Source organism: Xenopus laevis, chromosome 4L (assembly GCF_017654675.1).
Source record: "Xenopus laevis strain J_2021 chromosome 4L, Xenopus_laevis_v10.1, whole genome shotgun sequence".
Lineage (NCBI taxonomy): Eukaryota > Metazoa > Chordata > Amphibia > Anura > Pipidae > Xenopus > Xenopus laevis.
Genome location: NC_054377.1, coordinates 151,605,796 through 151,624,954, shown reverse-complemented (window position 1 = coordinate 151,624,954; position 19,159 = coordinate 151,605,796). Strand labels below are relative to the sequence as shown.

At 40.8% G+C, this 19,159-nt stretch overlaps 1 protein-coding gene across 8 annotated transcripts in view; it reads left to right on the top strand.

Annotated features, from left to right (window-relative positions):
- Nucleotides 1–19,159, top strand: part of cacna2d3.L (calcium channel, voltage-dependent, alpha 2/delta subunit 3 L homeolog) — a 504,571-nt gene that overhangs the window by 356,043 nt on the left and 129,369 nt on the right. For all 8 annotated transcript variants that reach the window (XM_041590967.1, XM_041590966.1, XM_041590965.1 and 5 more), the window contains 7 exons: nt 1,277–1,360; nt 4,646–4,717; nt 4,808–4,869; nt 6,312–6,379; nt 13,489–13,534; nt 14,322–14,419; nt 17,630–17,723. In XM_041590967.1, the coding sequence (XP_041446901.1) occupies nt 1,277–1,360; nt 4,646–4,717; nt 4,808–4,869; nt 6,312–6,379; nt 13,489–13,534; nt 14,322–14,419; nt 17,630–17,723 (524 nt within the window). The remainder of the gene's footprint in view (nt 1–1,276; nt 1,361–4,645; nt 4,718–4,807; nt 4,870–6,311; nt 6,380–13,488; nt 13,535–14,321; nt 14,420–17,629; nt 17,724–19,159) is intronic.

Below are 19,159 nucleotides of genomic sequence, written 5' to 3'. Positions count from 1 at the left end.
CGCTCATCTGTAATTAGGAACCTGCACTTTTCTGAAATGTATTTCTTAAAGAGGAAAAACAAATATTTAAGTGATGGTAAATCCCAACATGGCTAACAAGGTCAAATAAAAGGCTCATTTGCATATGGGGCAATGTTCCCAAAAGTCAACACAACGCTCAAATGTTTTTTTTTTTTTATGTTTTCCTAATAAATTGCAGCCTTGTTGCACTCACTGCTAGGTGCCATTGATTCTGTTATACAGGTATGGGATCTGTTATCCAGAAACCCTTTTTCCAGATAGATCCAAATTATGGAATGGTATTCTCTCATAGGCTCCATTATAATCAAATATTTTTTTTTAAATTATTTATTTTTTCTGTGTAATAATAAAACAGTCGCTTGTACTTGATCCCAACTAAGATATAATTAATCCTTATTGGAGGCAAAACCAGCCTATTGGCTTTATTTAATTTTTACATGATTTTCTATAAGACTTAAGGTATGAAGATCCAAATTATAGAAAGATCAATATCTGGAAAAACCCCAAGTCCCGAGCATTCTGGATACCAGGTCCTATACCTGTATCACGCCACACCAGCTGCAAAAAACGCAGAATTCCTCTTTGCAATTGCAACCCACAATTAGTGATGGGCGAATAAATTCGCCAGGCACAAATTTGCATAGAATTCCCGCGTTTCGCCACCAGTGAATAAATTCGTGAATCTCTTGCGATAAAATTCGCTGGTGAAAATTAGCCTCCGGCAATTTTCGATATTCAGGATTTTTTAGTGAAAAGGTTCGAATTGCTTCATTTTGCGTGAAAATGCGTGAAAATTTCACAAATTTTTCATGAAGTTTGCGGGAAATTCGCGAATTTTTCTGCGAAACAGGAGAGATTCGCCCATCACTACCCACAATCCAACACTAACCACAGTCCAACCAATATGGAAGATCCCCTCACTGGGACCGGTACTTTACAGGTGCACTTTATACATTTAACAACGAATCAGAGAAAAAGTGTTGGGTTTGATATGGATACGATGTATCAATAATCCTGTAAATTATCTGTAAACGTGTTCAATAATTTAAAATGTGTTATCTCCCCTTTATATATACAATTCCTTTTTCAGCATGTCTTTTCGATTGTAAGCTCTAATGGGCAGGACCGTCTTTTCCTCCTGTACTGCTCTTATATGTATGTACTCTGTAAGTTTGATGTATGCACATGTCTAACGTTGGTGCTTTATAATTGCTTCTCCATAATTCTAATTGTGTTCGCCTTGTGATTGTTTTAGTATGAAGAGGGGAAGAAGAGAAGAAAACCAAATTACAGCAGTGTGGATCTATCTGAGGTCGAGTGGGAAGACCGCGATGACGTGGTGAGGGGCTGCTGCTTCGCATCATTTCAGTGACAATATTAAAGGGGGTTTCACCTTTAAGATAACTTTTAGTATGTTATGGAATGGCCATCTTTTCAATTGGTCTTCATTTTTTTTATTTGCCTTCTTCTTCTAACTCTGTACAACTTTCTAATGGGGATCACTGACCCCATCTAAAAAACAAATGCTCTGTAAGTCTACAAATGTATTGTTATTGTTACTTTTTATTCCTCATCTTTCTATTCAGGCCTCTCCTATTCATATTCCAGTCTCTTATTCAAATCAGTGCATGGTGGCTAGGGGAATTTGGACCCTAGCAACCAGATGGCTGAAATTGCAAACTGGAGAGCTGCTGAATAAAAAGCAAAGTAACTCAAAAACCGCAAATAATAAATAATGAAAACCAAAAGAAAATTGTCTCAGAATGTCGTTCTCTAAGCTATAAAAAAAGTTAAATTAAAGGTGATCAACTCCTTTAAAGGATAAGATAATAAAGGAGAACGAGCTACATAGCCGGTGGGTGCAATACATTTCTTGGCCTGTACTTTTCAGGGTGGCGCTGTTGTTCTTCTGAACGTTGAGCATCAGCACCAGGTATCATGTATCAAGTCTACAGTAGAGTTGTGGGAACACATCACTGGCAGAATGAAGAAATATAGAAGTGCTATTAATCTGACTAACCATTGGAGTATATAAAACACAAGTAAATTCTAAGTGAACGTTCTCTAGACCAGTGTCTTTTTTAGTTCAAGCCCCCCTTGGAGTTCCTGCCTGTGGTCAGGGCCCCCCTGTAGCTCATAACAAGGTTAAAGATATAACAAAGACTAGTCATTCAGTTTAAGTTTCAAGAAATTTCACCCCAACTGAACTACAAGCTGGGCTTCCGGGTGTATCTAAAAGAGCAACTAGGCATTGTCCCCAAATCTCACCCTATCTATCATTCAGGCTGAGCCCCCTTGTCACTGCCATTTAGTTGCTGGCAGTTGTTCTGCAGCCAAATTCAATCCACTCTTTTTTGCTTCTGCATTTGCATTTGGGCAGTGTCCTGTTACCCTCTTGCTTCTGGGTAAACGTATGGGTTTTGCAGTATTTTGGACGCTGGTAATCGAGTAAATTCCTTAAACGTTTGTGGAATTTTGGGGCCGAGGAACAAATACCAGGACATGGAATGCCTTAACCACTATTAAACCTTTAAAAGAAACTGCACGATATAGCATTTCTTACCTACAAGGACCTCCTGCCAGATTTATAGTTACTCATCCATAGCAAATAATCAGACTGCCCAGACACAGTCTTAGATTCCTAAAGAGACAGGTGGTGTGTAGAAGTAGAATATTTTGGGCATTTTTAGAGTTCCACATGTCTAGTATTCAGTGCTTATGCCAACTGGTTTATTAAAGGGATCTTCTCATGATTTTATGGTGTAGGTTTTATTTCTAAATGACACTGTTTACACTGTAAATAATTCACTCTACCATATGCAATTTAATTCCTAACGCAACAAGTTTATATTTTTTTAGTTGTAATATTGGTGTGTAGGTGCATCTCAGGTCATTTTGCCTGGTCATGTGATTTCAGAAAGAGCCAGCACTTTAGGATGGAACTGCTTTCTGGCAGGCTGTTGTTTCTCCTACTCAATGTAACTGAATGTGTCGCAGTGGGACCTGGATTTTACAATTGAGTGCTGTTCTTAGATCTACCAGGCAGCTGTTATCTTGTGTTAGGGAGCTGTTATCTAGTTACCTTCCCATTGTTCTGTTGTTAGACTGCTGGGGGGGGGGAGGTGATATCACTCCAACTTGCAGAGCAGCGGTAAAGAGTGACTGAAGTTTATAAGAGCACAATCACATGACAGGGGGCACCTGGGAAACTGCCGATATGTCTAAACCCATGTCAGATTTCAAAATGAAATATAAAAAAATCAGTTTGTTATTTTAAAAAACTGATTTCAGTGCAGAATTCTGCTGGAGTAGCACTATTAACTGATGCATTTTGAAAAAAACATGTTTTCCCACGACAGTATCCCTTTAAACACAGCCACTTCCCTTTGAATGGTTTTGCTTGTTCCTATTTGCTTTATCCAATCAGCTTGGTTTTTTAGTTTAATGAATGTACTTTAATTTCAAAAAGTCTTTATTCATGCACAATAATCCATTGTATTGGGCTTCCAACCACTAAAAGTAAGGACTCCTTCAGGAATTTCAGAATTCAATGTCCTACCACAACAAGAACAGTCGTAGCAACTGGCTGAAGGTGGTCCCACATTTCATTGAAAAGGAGGTTGCAATAGTCAATATGAGTAATGACAAGGGTTCAGGAATGTTATGGTATTATCTTTGAGGAGATACAGTATTGGATACGATATAGAAATCAGAGCAGAACAACCCCCTCCCCTCGCACACTTTCTGCACGTAGGAAAGTTGAGGTTCAAGAAATACAATTCCTTGTGGTTGTGCTAAAAAGATTTCTTCTGCATGTGAGCAGACAAATCCTAACTGTTCCCTTAAATGTTGCTTCATACAGTTCCCCGAAAGGCCGAAAACAATACGTCTATAATTGATGATTTAACAAAAAAAGAATATTCTGCCCAAAAAAACATGTCCATGCTGATTAACGACAGCGCCGGCATCCATAATTAAGGTTTTGCACATAAAATGTTATGACCCTAAATTATAGGTGTGGGGGAATGCAAGACTTCTAATGGAGCAGTGAAGAATGAGCAATTAAAGGGCATTTAATGGGAATTCTGAAACAATTTGAAACACTAAGGGCTCTGTATGAGCAACAAACAGCATCAGCTTTTGTAATGGGCATTTCCAGGGTTGTGGTATTCATCTTCATCATCTTTGCTGAGACAATAAGACTGGTGCCCCCCCTAACTGGAAGTGAGGTTATTTACATCATTTGGAGATGCCCTTTAGTTATCAGTAGTTCTTAAACTAAAACTCCTAGCATGCCCCCCAACACACACATTATTACATTCTCTCTCTTGTTTGTTGAAACTTCACCCCACACCAGTCACATGTGGCTCCATAAAGGTCTACATTTTGTCTGTATGAGTAAAATAAAATGAGATTCCAGGGTAAGGCAGGGCCTCATTCTTTTTATGTTATTACCAAATGTTGGGCACTCAGCAGCCACCTCTTTAATATCCTTATACTGTATATAAACAAGACTGGGGCTATGAATTCACAGGGCCGACATGTTGAAAAAAAATCCTTGATAGATCCAATCTTTCCTCCATGTTCCACAAACGAGCCAAAGCTTTGCTTTGTTTTCCTTCAGCTGCGGAACGCAATGGTAAACAGGAAGACCGAGAAGTTTTCCATGGAAGTCAAAAAGACAGTGGACAAAGGGGTAAGAATTGTAACCCTTAAATGGAGAAGATTTTATTTTGCGATGAGACGCTATCCCATGACATGTTCCCTGTGTTTTGAATATTTCCAGAAACGCGTGTTGGTAATGACAAACGACTATTACTACACGGATATAAAGGGCACGCCATTCAGGTATGTGGGGTTTGAAGGACATATAATTCTATCCTTTTTTATGTTCCCGAATGTACTTGTTCAAGAAGGACATTGACTAAACAGTAAATAATATATTATTTCTTTGAAAGAAGAGGTCTCTCAGATGATTGACACAAGAGAGGCACATACAAGAGGTCCTCACTCAACCCATTATTAATATATTTAAGACATTGAGCCATTTTGTGCATACAGCTACTAAAATGCCTTACCCTTTAAACAACACAGGGATTGTTTGTTCATATATTGCAATATATTTAAGATGGCCAACTACGTCACACTCATCCCATATCTGGCCAGTCCTACGCTTAATTTCCATCTGATTCATTAAGAATTCTATTGGTTCATTATACATTTTACAAAGGGACTTAGTTTTACCTGCAATTTACTAGCTGCTTTCAAAGTAAAACTCCCAAACTTGGCTGCCCTTTTATTAGACACCAGTGGGATCACCTGACTATGTCTGGGAAGGGTGGGGGCTACAACATGGCAACATGACACAACAGAGGGTCACAATGTCCTACTGGGATGCCAGAAGTCCAGCAGAAAACTATAGACCATAGGCCCATTCTTCAAACTACTATATTTTCCCTCATTTCCCCACTCAACCTCTTTAATCTCCTAGTCTCTTTTCTTTAAATACTATAAACTACACTTCCATTTATTTCTCATCTTTGTTCTGACACCTGGGCCCACCGAGAGCTCTCCTGGTATCCTGGTGGGCCAGTCCGACACTAGGAGATACGAATGAAATACAATTATAGCTCATTAGTTACACTTCCACTGCTCATCAGTTATGGGCAAACTTAATAAGAAAGCATGGGGTATGTTAGTGAAGATTCTCATTTATCCAGGTCAAGGTATATCTGTAGTAATAAGTCAAGTCAACTGGATTTGCTGTGTTTATCTTGAAGACGTTTCACCAGTCTCTGGCTTTCTCAATTCAGAATAACTTGTAAGGAGCAAGGATCTCATGAAGTAAAGGTCTTTAAGAAAAACACAGCAAGTCCAGTTGATTTGACTTATTACTACACATAAAGCATGGGTTAGAGCCTAATTCAAGTAGTAAGGAGAGCTTGAGCCAACATCTTGTCAAAGTGGTACATCCTAAAATGCAGTACAAATAGTTTCTACTGAAGAGCCAATGCTATCATGGACACATACCTGTGCACAGGTGTTTATCGGAACGAAATACAAATTATCCAAAAAATGTGTTGCACTCGCAAACAATGATTGTGGTGCTGTGTGCCACAGACTTTGGCAGGTACCAAACTCTCCAACATGGAAGTAAAAAACTGCACTTACAGAGCTGGGGTATTTAACCATACTGTATATTGTAGAAGAAGATTGGGACTGGTTATAGGGGGGCAACCTCCCTCTAATGAAGGCTGAATTAATTCCCCACTCATACTTTGATCCCACAGTTTGGGTGTCGTCCTCTCCCGAGGACACGGCAAGTATTTCTTCAGAGGGAATGTAACTATAGAGGAAGGTAAGATATTCTTATATTGTGTTTCCTCAACGAATCATTATTGTACTGTAATACACATCCATGAATAACTCACAGTATATATCCTTATGATTGGGGCTTCCTCATATCCTTATAATTTGTGTGTCACATGATTCACTGAGACATAGGTATCCTTATATTTTAAGCTAGGGGGTTCATTATTTCTTAAAGTGATTCTATTCTTGCTCAAGGCTGCTAATTCTAGGCTATCCTAGTAACAGCAAAGCTTGCAATCTAATTGTTGTGCGGGATATAAAGACTCTGCCTAAGTATCTAAACAGTGAGCAGCCCCTTCATCCCTCAAAGGCTACTTGAAGAACTGAATTTTCTAGCTCATATTTGAGATGATATAAGAATAGGGGGGTACTTAGTAGGCTGTGGAGGTAAACAAGGAGTGTACATGGATAAAGTCAGAATAAACAAGGATAGGTGAAGACTGGGCAGGTATAAGAGAGGAGATCAGGGATAAATAAAACAGACAGAGATATGTGGAAGGTAGAGAGAGATATATAAGGAGTGGGCAGGCACAAGTAAGGAGATAGCAAGGGTGAAGAGAAGAGGTGGCGAATATAAGAGACAGTGGGACTCATCTATCAACACTGGGCAAATTTCCCCATGGGCAGTAACCCATGGCAACCAGTCAAATTTTTGCATTCGTTGTTTTAACTTGCAGCTGGGGGAAAAAAAAAGGCAATCACTGATTGGTTGCTATGGGTTACTGCTAGGGATGCACCGAATCCAGGATACGGTTTGGGATTCAGCCTTTTTCAGCCGGCTACGGATTCCTTGTGTCTGGCTGAACCGACTCCTAATTTGCATATGCAAATAAAGGGCAGGAAAGAAAATCACATGACTTTTCATCACAAAACAAGGAAGTAAAAAAAAACGGTTTTCCACTAATTTGCATATGCAAATTAGGATTCGGATGCGGTTCTGTATTTGGCCGAATCTTTCACAAAGGATTCGAGGATTTGGCCGAATCCAAAATAGTGAATTCAGTGCGTCCCTATTAACTGCCCACTGGCAAATTTGATAAACGAGTTCCAGTGTAAGGCAAGAGTTGGTCCAACTGTATAAGGATTAGACAGAGACTAAGAAAATACAGATCACTAAAGAGACAGAGGGGATGAGACCACATGGAGATTGATCATTAACCATTAAGAAATTTCTTCGTATTCAATTCTATGAGGTTAGACAGAGACACAGATCTACTAAGGGCAACTCTTCTGCGATTCTCCCAGTTACTGAGGGAGTGGGAGGCAAACAAAGGCCAAAGCTGCCAACAGTCAGTGGAACCACAAAGCTGGAAACATTCCTTCCTGACCCCAAAATGGCATCCAGGCGACTCCCCAGATTATTTAATTGTGATTGTTTAGCAAAATTATAATTTGATGTGCCCTCTCTTGCCAGAATGCCATCCAAGCCGATTCTGAATCCCAATAACCAAGCGCCGCTGCTTTATATATACGTGTACGACGCCACAGTATAGTATCACTCTGGTGCTTCAGCTTTAATGAGTTCATATTTTATAGTAGCTGCTGATTTGCTGCATTTCTATTATCTCGGTTTCCCTTTTCTGTCCTTATCTCTAATTGTTGGGAGTGAGTATTTAGTGATACATTATATCAGTTCCTGAAACCCAGCCAGTAGCCCGAGGCACTTGATCCGGCTCTACCTTGGCACGCGTCTCCATCCAGATTGATTTAAGTGGAAAGGAATGTTGGCCGGTGTTATTGCTTTAGGTTTGGAGCTGATATCTTACTGAAAAGCTTTACTTTATTTCCCAGCCTTTCACTCGTCTCACCTAGGATTCAAACTGCTTAATCAAGTTCTTTAATGAATACGAAAGGTTCCTCAAAACCAGGGGAGACGGGTGACATTTATATTTGGGGAGGCTGCAAATAGAAGGCTTTGCACTGGACAACTGGTAACCCTATCTTGTCAAGTTAGTGAGGGTTGAACATGGGTCACACTGGACTCTCTTACCCCAATGGCCCCTCGCTAGATGGAGGAGGAAGGGAAAGGGGCTTGTGAAACTACAACAGGTCTGGACTGGGAGTCAAAATAGGTCCTGGCACTCAAAGCATACACTAGGAACACTAGGAAAAAACTGGTTGGAGCTGCTGGCCCAGACCTGCTCCCCACGTTCACCTGGCTCCTATTAGCATGGATCACTACTCCCTTCCTCCCCTTGCCCTGTTTATGGTCATATAATAGATAAGAAGTAATGATGGGCGAATTTATTCGCCAGGCGCGAATTTTCGCGATTCGCGAAACGCCCGCAAAAATTTGCGGCAAAAATTCGGCGGCGTCGGAAAAAAAACAATTTCTGAAAAAAACGGGCGTCGGCGTCAAAAACGGGCGCCGGCGTAAAAAAAGACTGGCGCCGGCGTCAAAAACTAGACGCCAGCGCCGTGTGCAAATTTTTCGCCGTTTCGCGAATTTCGGGAATTTTTCAGCGAAACGGCACAAATTCGCCCATCACTAATAAGAAGTTATGTGCTGGAAGGGGGTTGCAGCTGGGATGGGGATCTGTGCGTTCCCCTGATGTGTCAGGCCCAGTGGACCCGGATCCCCCCAGTCTGACGATGCACAGACTCGGCCCTGGTGGGGATGAAACCCACTTCACTAAAACCACTTCACTGTGACATGATATCAACCCAACTTATGATCTAAGCAAGAACGAAACACATTTTAGACTACAGGACGGGCTTGAACATAGACAGGTTGAAAAGCTCTGCCGTTGAGCCAGTGTGAGCTCAGAAGGTGCTGCAATTTGGCCCCACTCTGGTACCATTTCTCTTTTGTGTAGTCTCATCTCTATCCCTCCATCTCCTCCTCGTGTTCCTCATGGTTAATGACTACACAAGGGCTCTGCTTGCTGCTTCCCTGTGGCCTCCCGGCACGGCACTGGGTGTCCATGTACAATTCATCTCACACTGAGGACAAGATCTTTTCTTCTCCCCTGTTGGAACAAGCGTGTGTAATTGTATACAGATCTCCCAGCAGGCACCTGAAGCTGATCCAACATGGAGTGTAAGTGCCGGCAGATGTCTGTTTGTCCCCAAGATGAAGAGATTCTCAGCCTTCCGACAGAAACCTCTCCGGCATGAAATGTGGAAAACAATTTGCCAGCAAAGAGCAGACAAAATACAGAACATTTCTTTGGGAAGCAGAATGTCAGGAGAGAGTTTGCATCGCTGAATGAAAGTTGCCAACGAAGGGGGACGTAAAGATTAAAAAAAGCAAAAATGATGCATGAAACCCGTGGTTTTCATATTCAGCTTGGAGATCTACTCGGAACCATCTCTTTTGTTTCAGAGACTAAGAAAACATACACTTCTCTGTCTGAACCATAAGGACATGGATATGGGCAGGGAGCAGCCATGAAAGTTCTGATCCAACAACCATAATTATAACACAGCAAATACCAACCAGCATGGAGGGCAGCACGTACCCACCATCATACACCCCACAAAAACCCAATCTCTTCAATACAATTAACAACTTACAAAAACACAGAAAACCTTTCACACTAGGGTCAGATTGGTGGGTGCAGGGCCCACCAGGGCTGCCATACCAGGGGACCCCACATCCCCCATGGGGCCCCCACTGCACCACCCGCACTCTCCTATAGGACTGATGCCACCCGCCTACCTCCTCCCCTGAGCGGGCGTAAATTTACTATTTATAAAAGTACTATCAGTGCATATGGGGAGGGAGATCTATGGCCTTGGGGAGAGCTGGCAAAGACCGGGTCTGGGCCGGGGCCCACACATTTTTTTCCCGGGCTCCCACCAGCCCAGTCCGACCCTGTTTCACACACACCATGGCACAAAGCAAACACTTACCCAGGATTCCTGCACAGGGAAGCCCAACCACATGTATTGCAGAAAAGTCTCACCATCATTGGTTGATGTCACAATAGGTGGCTTTCCAAGTGGGAGTTATTGAAAGCCAATAATTCATCAAGTTCCATGGCAAAAAAACAAACTCAACTTTTTTCCCCATGATTTGTCAAGATTTATGGAAAGAAAAACCCTTTGAATTTGAAATATCAAAATGACAGATAGTAGTTCCAGTTGTCAGGGGACATGCACCTGCCACAATTGTGGCCAATAAATTACCAAATTTGTGCAACTGTGCTTGCACTTTGATTGGGATCAATTGGCATCACTATTTACCCTATTCTTTCGCCACAACCGGCCTATGGCAAGTGCAGTGGATTCTTCATTATAAGTCCCCTTGTGCTTTACAAAAAAATATACCGGTATGGAATTCGTTATCTGGAAACCTATTATCCTGAAAGCTCCGAATTATGGGAAGGCCATTTCCCATAGACTCAATTTTAATCAAAGAATTAAATTTTAAAAAATGATTTCCTTTTTTCTGTGTAATAATAAAACAGTCGCTTGTACTTGATCCCAACTAAGATATAATTAATCCTTATTGGAAGCAAAACAAGCCTATTGGCTTTAATTGAGGGTTTAATAATATTTCAGTAGACTAAAGTCGATATTTACTAAAACTCAACTTTTTCTTATGCTAATAAAAAAAACTCCCCTTAACCAACGATTCATTGGTGTGACATAATGGAGAAATAAAATTACGCGTCAAATTGAACCATGCAACTTTTCCAAATTGACTCTCCGAAAACTCGACTTTATTGAATTGTTGCGACAACTTGAATTTATCAGATTATTGAACGAAAACCAGTGCAAACAGCCTGGAAAAAACAGACGCCAGCGTCAAAAATGAGACTGTAATGGTCGCGTGAGAAGCAATTTCTGCAAATGACTCTTTTTTTATGATTTTGAAAGAAAGTAACAAGTTTCACAATATGATGATATAGAACCAAGATGACAGAATCTCTCATAAATCTGTGTTAGACGATAAAATAAACGGCAAATACAGTCCCGTTGACTCTTCATGGGAGATAAAACGCAGCCATTTTGGATTATTTATATAACAATTTCTGTAGGATCAAACCCAAATATCCCAAAGTCTTAGAAGTTCTTCATACAAACTTTATTCTGTGTGTCATTTTGGAATGGCGTATGGACTGGAATATTGGGGGTAACAATTATGATTTAGAGGATATATAGGGGCAATTCACTAAAGGGCAAATTTTCACCAACAAGGCTCCGCCACACTTTGATCTACTTCACCAGGCACCACTAAGCTAATTCACTAAAATGCAAAACGCTGGCGAAGTTTACTAGCGTCAATCAGCTTGATCATTTTATAGCGAACTTTCACTTACGTTCGTTTCTGCCTAGCGAAACTTCATTAGTACTCTTACACTTAGGTCAATTTGAATAGGGCAGGTACATATACTGTAGATCGTTAGTAATGGGAGAATTTATACGCCAAGCGCGAATGCGCTGTGATTTTGCGTGATTCACCGCCTGTGAATAATTTAGCGAAACGGGCACGAAAATTTGATGGAGAAAATTCCGTTTTCTTCACCAGCATCCAAAAAAAACAGACGGCTGCGTCAAAAACAAGATGCCGGCACCATTTCCCGATTTTTTTTGCCATTTTGTGAATTTCGCTGGAAATTCGCCCATCACTATAGATCAGTGGTCCCCAACCAGTAGCTCGCGAGCAACATGTTGCTCTCCAACCCCTTGGATGTTGCTCTCAGGTTCCTTAAAGCAGGTGCTTATGTTTTTTAATTCCAAGCTTGAAAGCAAGTTCGGGTTGCATAAAAACTAAGTATAGTGCCAAGTAGAGCCTCCTGTAGGCTACCAGTCCACATAGGGGCTACCAAATAGCCAATCACAGCCCTTATTTTGCACCCCAAGGGACTTTTTTATGCTTGTGTTGCTCCCCAACTCTTTTTACATTTGAATGTGGCTCACAGGTAAAAAAGGTTGGGGACCCCTGCTATAGATCATATATGTGTCTTTATTATAGATGTTGGTGAAATTGCTGGAAGTGGCCACTTATTATTACACATGTCCGAAGAAGCAAAATAAAGACAAAAGAGACCCTCTAATGCCCTAGTCATGAGTCCACCCTAAAACAAATGTGACATGCCCCTCAAATGATTGGGAAAAAAATGTTAACACAAAAATCTTTAATAGTCAAAACTTTTGAAGTCAATCCCGCTTTAAGATATGAAAAAAACACCAGTGTTTTTTAGAACTTTATGTGGGGATGTGATGTCACTGACATAAGATTGAGGAAGATGAAGCTTCATCTTATCAGTTCGCCAGGTCTAAAGGTGGCCATAGACACACAGATAATATCGATATAACGATATTTGGTGTGTGTATGGTGGGAAAAGAGCCGACCAATATCGGCAGAAGACTTGGATATCGGTCGGATCGTCGATCGGGCTGGATAGAAAATTTTAATTGGGTGTCTTTGAAGGGACCCAAACATTGGCCATTGTTAGTGCTGAATCATCTGATACAGGTAGAGTTCTATTGTTTCTATTTGTATATCTGACCATTCAGCTCTACACGTGTATTGAAACCAACGATCTTTCTGGGAAACACCTTTTCCAAGAAAGATCGTAATTGTTACGTCTGTGGCCTCCTTAAGATGGTGAAGGAAACTCTGGTGGAGTAACGATTGTCTGACTTAGCGAAAAATTCGCATGACTATAGGGTGCGAAACTGCGCTAGCGACGGTCTCTTTCCCCAGCGAATTGTCCTCTATTTCTGTTAGTAAAAATGTCCCTGTGGATGGGATTTCGGGCGAATTTTCGCTAGCAATGGCTACTTCATCCTTTAGTAAATCTGCCCCATAGAGTCTTGGGTCAGTTCCAACCAGAACATTATAGAAATGGTATTTGTTGTGTTTTGGGGGGTTCCTCTGGGTGTTTCTATTTCCTTCCAGGCTGGTAGATTAAACATCTTCTGATGAAGTGTGAAATGATGGAAATAATTAAATATTCTGCCTTTACATGTCCAATGTTCCTGCTAACACTGGATATGTAACAAGCACATGAATTCTGAGGCCGTTGCACACAACAAATTGTTAAGGATTGTGTCAATTCTACTTATTTGTGTACTTTTAATTCCAGGAAGCCTTTAGAAAGGTCCGTTGCATTAACATTCAATGTGGTTCCCTAAATGCAGGTCTGCACGATCTCGAACACCCGGATGTTTCTTTAGCTGACGAATGGTAAGAGCTGAAACCCAAACCATTAACATTAAAGGAACAGTTCAGTGTAACAATAAAAACTGGGTAAATAGGTTGTATATGCAAAGTAAAACATGTATCTAATATAGTTAGTTAGCCAAAAATGTAATGTATAAAGACTGGAGTGAGTGGATGTGTAACATAATAGCCAGAACATTACTTCCTGCTTTTCAGCTCTCTAACTCTGAGTTAGTCAGTGACTTTAAAGGAACAGTTCAGTGTAAAAAAATAAAAAGTGGGTAAATAGATAGGCTGTGCAAAATAAAAAATGTATCTAATATAGTTAGTTAGGCAAAAATGTAATGTATAAAGGCTGGAGTGACTGGATGTGTAACATAATAGCCAGAACACTACTTCCTGCTTTTCAGCTCTCTAACTCTGAGTTAGTCAGTGACTATAAGGGGGCCAACAAGGGACATAACTGTTCAGAGAGTTTGCAATTGATCCTCAGCATTCAGTTCAGATTCAAAAGCAACAGTTATGTCCCATGTGCCCCTCCCTCAAGCCACTGATTGGTTACTGCCTGGTAACCAATCAGTGAAAAGCAAGAGAGCTGAAAAGCAGGAAGTAGTGTTCTGGCTATTATGTTACACATCCAGTCACTCCAGCCTTTATACATTACATTTTTGCCTAACTAACTATATTAGATACATCATTTATTATGCACAGCCTATCTATTTACCCAGTTTGTATTTTTACCTTGAACAATTTCTTTAAGGTAATTAAAATGTGCCCTATACCCTATCACTAACTGTCTGCCATTGCGCAGGTCCTACTGCAACACAGATTTGCACCCTGAACATCGCCACTTAACTCAGCTGGAAGCCATCAAAATCTACCTCACAGGGAAGGACCAATTGTTGCAGTGTAAGTATTGGGAAGGGAACTTCTATTCTCTTTAGATCCATATTTCAGTTATGCAGTTTCCCTTCACACCCTTGATTTGCATATGCATTTCATTTGCATATGTAAATTACGATTTCAGCCAGGCACGAAGAGTCAGCCAAATCTAAATCCTGCTGAAAAAGGGCAAATCCTGGTCAAACTCCAGAACCGAACCGAATCCTGGATTTGGTGCATCCCTAGTTGGTATGGGTTACTGCCCCTGGGCAAACTTAGTGCCTTATATTACATATGGGGATAGATGACTTTGAGCATGTGCACAATTGTTAAATCACTTTAGTTTGGTGTTAATTACCATATAATCTATAAATATGCTCAATCTTCATCCTTATCATTTGAGACAGGGCTACATGCCAGCCTGAATTATAAATAGTGAACCTCAGTGCCCTTCTGTGTGATCTTTTGAGATGACCGTCATTCCCAATGGACGTAACTGGCTATGGGTGGCCTTCAGAATGCACTTTTGAGAAGTGGCCATTAATTGGATTGTAGCTAAATCCCTTTGTCTTTGAAGATGGTCATGCATTAACTGAAGTCCAAATGGCCAATAAAATTAAGAAGGAAACGATAAATGAATTAATCATCCATAAGAGGGTTGTTATGAACAGGTCACAATCACCCTTAATTCAGAGGTAACCATGTGAATGTGTGTTTCTAATTTCCCTTCATCTTCAATTCAAATAACTTTGAATAGGCTGTGGCCTCTATTAAGGACAAGTATACAATTGATGTTCACACACCTAAATATGAATAAGAACCTAATTACATTCTTTATGGGTCCAAGTAAATTTCCTCTCGCCTTCACATAGTGCCTCAAGTACCACACCCTTCTTACCTATATGATTGTAACAAACTAAGATGTACAAACCTCCATAAATAGTGACGGGCGAATGAATTCACTATTTAATTCGTAATAGAAGCAATTAATAAAAGTAATTCGTCAAAATTGTCGCACGTCAAAATTATTTTGACGCCCATTGACATTTAATGTGTTTCGCAAATTTTTCAGTAGATTCGCAAATTTTCCGGCGAAACGGCACAGTTTAGCCCATCACTAGCCAAAAACCTTCATGCATCTGATAAATTCAGGAAATAGTAAGCGTTCCTACTGTTTTATTGTTTGACAAAGCACTTCCTGAACCATACTGATGGACCAAAATATGTAGTATGGACATCTATACCTCACATCTCATCTCACATCTTATACATAAAGGAAAATCATACAATAGTCAATGTTGGTTACACAATATGTAAGCACCATCCCAACAGGCCAGTTGCTCCCTCAGGAGCCTATAGACCAGTGATCTCCAACCAGTGGCTCTGGTACTACATGTTACTCACCAAACCCTTAAGGTGGCCATAGACGCAAAGATCTGCTCGTTTGGCGACATCGCCAAACGAGCGGATCTTTCCCTGATATGCCATTAACAAGCATGGCTATATCGGGGGTAATCTGAACATTCGGGCGTATGGCCGAACGATCTGACTACGATGCGCAATGGGCTCCGGTGGGATCGGTCGGGTCAAAGTCAAACCTGTCCAATCGACCAAACGACCGATCTCCACCAGACGAAAGATGTCAGCACTCTCCACACACAATCCGAAAATCGTACCAATCTTTGATTCGTACGATAGGATCTGTGCGTCTATGGCCAGCTTTAGATGTTGTCCCCAGTGGCCTCAAAGCAGGTACCCATTTTTGAATTCCAGGCTTGGAGGCAAATTTGATTGTATAAAATCCAGTTGTAGTGCCAAACAAAGCCTCCTGTAGTCTGCCAGTCTACATAGGGGCTAACAAATAACCAATCACAGCCCTTATTTTGCACCACCCAGGAACATTTTTCATGTTTGTGTTGCTCACCAACTCTTTTTTACACAGGTGAAAATGGTTGGGAACCCTCACTATAGGGCATCAAGGTTCTCTCTGGTCTGGGTTTGAGAAGCTGCTTCTAATTCTGCTGGATCTAATTTCAAAGGGGTCTTCATCATACTTTTCTAATGAAAGGTTGACAGACTTGAGTATTGGGGTACAACCATATCTTTTTAGTATGTCTTTGCACCATTGACCACAATATATTGTTGAGTTGAGCTGGGCAGTAGGTATTACTAGTATTCCTACAGGGGTCATGATGTTGACCACCAGCCAAGCCCAACACACATACATTCCTCCTGCCATTTTCTAAATGACCCTGAAACTCTCCTATGACATCATACTAAGGAAACTGCTGCCTATTTCTAAAGCCCCACCTCTTGTTATCACAGGACCCCCTGGAATAATTCATTTGCCCAATGGTTTTAATAAATCCAAGCACAGAGATCACATGTAGCTTTGCTTTAAATTCAGTCCTCCTCAGGAAAAAGGAAAATATGTACAGAAAATAGTCCCCAATGTGCATTTAGTATGAATTTATATTGCAGAGGATGTAGTATCTCCTTAGCTTTCTTTCCATAAACCTCTAGCGAACCCTCTTTTAGTTCACCGAGTAAAATAGTCTCTCCTAGTGTACAGTATATCACCAAAAGCAGACTATTCCTTTTATCTGTAAACCTAAAAGGAGCCAGTGAAATATTTGGCAGTCAACTGGAATTCTCTTTCCCATTAATCAAGGCAGTGGTATTGTGCCAGCTGATTTTGATAATGGCTGGAAATTGAAATAACTCATAATAGGCTTCAAACCTCAAGCATTGGAGGCAACACACCAATCACCCAGTCCTTCTATAAAGGGGTGAAGTGTCCTTCATATTCAGTAGTGGAAGAGACCGGTTCCATTTCCTAGAGAATCTCAAGTCAATTCAAGCTTAGAGGATTCTACTGTGAATTCTAGGGCTTGTGGTTTGACTATAACTAGAATTCAGGTCCAAAACCCATGGTTTAGTGTTGTCTTGCCCTCTGGTTAAACTATCCACCCTTCTTGTATTCGTCCTTTGTCTTCCTCCTAAAAAAGATGCAACTAACCGGCATTGAGTATCGAGGGATTTAGATTGCTTGGCATCTTGACAGTTTCTACTGATTCTCTTCTTGACCTTTATTGAGCCGAACAATGGCAACCACTTGTCATATATCAAGAATGAACTGGTTTGCTCATGGTTCAACTCTAACCTGAAATGTTTCATTAGACCACTGAGCTGAAAATGAAACCCTAAATATACTGTAATTTGCCTTTTTCTTTATAGGTGACAAGGAACTAATCCAAGAAGTCCTGTTTGATGCCGTCGTCAGTGCACCACTAGAAGCCTACTGGACAAGCCTAGCACTAAATAAATCAGAGTAAGTACGTGATAGTTTGCTTTCTCTCTGTATACAAAGGTTTAAGTGTGAAAATCAACGATTAAATTAATGTTAAAATCTTCAAACTGAGCAATGTTGGTATTTAGCTTTGACGTTGCAGCTACAGAGTCACAACCAACTCATGGTAGCTCAAAGTTACTCGTATGCTTCCAACCATTTCAACAAATTCCCTACTTTGTGATGAATGAGAAAGGTACTGTGGTTATTTCCAATTACTGCCCCTGTATAAAGCTGCTTAGAAAGATGTCTGGGGCACAAGGTGACTTTCCAAGGCCTTGGAATGGACATCAACTTCCCCAGTTACATTGTCCCTGGAATTCCCTACTCATACGCAATGACATACAGCTAAACTAGTAGTGATCCTATGCTTTTAAAATTGGGCATTTGTTTTGGGAATATCTCTCCTTTAAAAGACCTACAGCTAGAATCTCAGCCATAAAGCAGGACAGGATCTGTGCAGCCACTGGGACAGAATGTTCTGTTATACAGATAGCTAGAATCTCAGCTGCCATAAAGCAGGACAGGACTGTTGCTTACAATGGGGATCAGATAGGATCTGTGCAGCCACTGGGACAGAATGTTCTGTTATACAGATAGCTAGAATCTCAGCTGCCATAAAGCAGGACAGGACTGCTGCTTACAATGGGGATCAGATAGGATCTGTGCAGCCACTGGGACAGAATGCTCTGTTATACAGATAGCTAGAATCTCAGCTGCCATAAAGCAGGGCAGAACTGCTGCTTACAATGGGGATCAGATAGGATCTGTGCAGCCACTGGGACAGAATGTTCTGTTATACAGATAGCTAGAATCTCAGCTGCCATAAAGCAGGGCAGGACTGCTGCTTACAATGGGGATCAGATAGGATCTGTGCAGCCACTGGGACAGAATGTTCTGTTATACAGATAGCTAGAATCTCAGCTGCCATAAAGCAGGACAGGACTGCTGCTTACAATGGGGATCAGATAGGATCTGTGCAGCCACTGGGACAGAATGTTCTGTTATACAGATAGCTAGAATCTCAGCTGCCATAAAGCAGGACAGGACTGCTGCTTACAATGGGGATCAGATAGGATCTGTGCAGCCACTGGGACAGAATGTTCTGTTATACAGATAGCTAGAATCTCAGCTGCCATAAAGCAGGACAGGACTGCTGCTTTTCGAAGCATGAGGGAAAAACTGGCAAATGAGTAACAAAAAATAAACTCTCCTATTCAAGCGTTTTTCTATACCTTAATACAAACGTATTAAGTATTAAATAATGTCCCTTTATTTGGCAGAATTTTCTCTTCAATCCTTTTTTTTTTGGCAAATGTTAAGTAAAAGTTAATATTTCTCCATTAAGATGAGAGATTCTTTCATTAGCTTTTCCCCCATAACAGGAGTCTGCATTTAACATTAATGCTCCGCCAGGA